General features: G+C 34.8%; 1 protein-coding gene across 1 annotated transcript; it reads left to right on the top strand.

Moving 5' to 3' along the window:
- Positions 1-539: 539 nt before the first annotated feature.
- LOC117125137 lies at positions 540-1574 on the top strand. Its single transcript, XM_033271537.1, has one exon. It carries the CDS (start codon positions 540-542, stop codon positions 1572-1574), a length of 1035 nt encoding a protein of 344 aa, XP_033127428.1.
- The last annotated feature ends 655 nt before the right edge of the window (positions 1575-2229 follow it).

Here is a 2229-nt window from a genome sequence, read left to right as displayed (position 1 = left end):
CTCATGCCAAGGCAAGTTTTTACGCCAATTCCATTGCTTGCCTTAAACGTAATGATCCAAAAAAATGGTATAAAGGCATATATAATATGTGTAATTTTAAGAGAAAGGAAACATTTAATATCCCGGGGCACACGCCTAATGAAACAGCAGAAATTATTAATGGTTACTTTGCGAATGTTTGCTCGGAACTACCCATGTTGCAACCGTCGAAGTTACCAGCGTATTTACCAGCTCAAAAACCACCTATGATCTACCCAGGTCAAGTGAAATTGTTGGACAAATTGAAAGTTAACAAATCGAGTCACCCAGAAGACCTTCCCTTAAAACTAGTCAGAGAATTCTCACCTGAGTTAGCACCTCCTATTGCTGATATTTTCAATACTGCCTTACATGAAAGTCATTTTCCTGAAATCCGGAAAGCAGCTACAATCGTCCTGATTCCAAAGGTTCGAAATGCGTCTAACGTTAATGATCTTCGTCCAATTTCGTTAACCCCTATTTTTGCTCGAATTTTTTAGTCATTCTTGACTAACTGGATCATGGAAGATATTATTAATGAGATTGATGGTAAACAATATGGGAGTCGCAAAAAGTCGTCTACCACTCATTATCTTGTGAACCTTTTTAACACTGTCTTATCGGACATTGACTCTGGGGGACGGTTTGTGAATTTATGTACTATAGATTTCACTAAGGCGTTTGACCGTGTCGATCACACAGTCTTAATCAACAAATTAATTAACGTCGTAGTACGTCCATCTATCATCCCTGTTATAAGTAGTTTTGTATCCAATCGAGTCATTAATACTATATTTAAACAGTGTGTTTCGTCTACTATTGGTATCACTTGTGCTGTCCCTCAAGGGACGAAATTGGGCCTCATCCTTTTCTTAGTTCTTGTTAATGACGTGGCCCGGAATGTCCCTAGAAGGTGGAAATACGTTGATGATTTAACATTTGGGGAAGTAATGAACGCTAAAAGGGAAGAACAAAAGATGCAATCTATTCTTGATAATGTTAGCTTGTGGTGCACTAACAAGTATATGCTTCCTAAACTCAGTAAATGTCATATTATGATAGTGTCGTTTTTACAATCCCGTACTCCTGACCCTATTGTTACCCTTAATGACCAGGTCATTCATGTGGTCGATTCTATGAAGTTATTAGGTGTAATTATTCAAAATGATTTAAAATGGGACAAACATGTGAATGAATGTATCTATAAAGCTTCTAAACTCCTTTTTACCCTTTCAATTCTAAGGAAAGCCAAAGCCCCAGTAAATGATCTTTTATGCGTTTTCATTACTTACATTCGTCCTGTTTTGGAATACGCATACCCATTGTGGCACATTTCTTTAACCATTATCCAACGTAATAGAATTGAGCGGGTTCAAAAGAGGGCGCTTAGGAGTATTTTCGGTATGGATTATTGTAGTTATGATAATGCTTTAATATTGTCCGGGCTCTCTTCTCTTAATACTAGGAGAGATAATCTAATGATGAAGTTTGGTAATGAACTTCTTGCTTCGAAACTGTTTCGTGATATATGCTTCCCCCTATCGCAATCACGGTAGAAACTTGAGAAATAGTAATTTACTTAGTGCCCCTTTGTGTAGAAAACATCGATGGAAAAGCTCCACCATCCCTACAATTATTGATTGTATTAATAATTCTAAGTAAAATATTGTTTGTTTGATTATATTTCATCGGTAATTTAATGCTAACAATAACTTTTTAAATTGGTTTAAGATACAGTAATATGATAATGATTCCTTCACTTAATAATTATGATAATAGGCCTGGTTGTTGTAATTTTTAAATTGTGTATAGCTTTTAATGTTACTTTTGTTTGTTTTTTTGTTTGTTTTTTTTTTGTGCTGCATTTATATACTGTATTTTACCTTTTTTACTGTTTTATGTACACAGAGATTTCAGCTAATGCTGCCCTCTGTCTTTTTATTGTTGAATAAATAAACCTTGAACAAACACTTGTTAATATTTCACTGCTGTTTCAACAAATAATGAGGATAGTTCAAAATAAACAAGTTTAACAATATTTTACGACGATTGCGTGATTTTGAAAAGTTTCCTATTGACAAATGATAACAAGTTTAAAAAAGACGTTGTAACGTAAGAGCAACATATCTAATTTCACTAAGGAAAATAGTAATTAAGTAGGCTATCAGATCAGGTCAAATCATTTCCGCCTAAAGTGGTAGGGCCGCACAT

The sequence above is a fragment of the Anneissia japonica genome, unplaced genomic scaffold (genome assembly GCF_011630105.1).
Source record: "Anneissia japonica isolate Jap-2015-1 unplaced genomic scaffold, ASM1163010v1 scaffold9_len2422644_cov172, whole genome shotgun sequence".
Lineage (NCBI taxonomy): Eukaryota > Metazoa > Echinodermata > Crinoidea > Comatulida > Comatulidae > Anneissia > Anneissia japonica.
The sequence above is the reverse complement of the archived record's forward strand: the minus strand, read 5'-3'. Positions and strand labels throughout refer to the sequence as shown.

What these genes read in the sequence shown, in the direction of transcription:
- LOC117125137 (XM_033271537.1), top strand. Translation starts at nt 540, where the DNA reads ATGGAAGATATTATTAATGAGATTGATGGTAAACAATATGGGAGTCGC.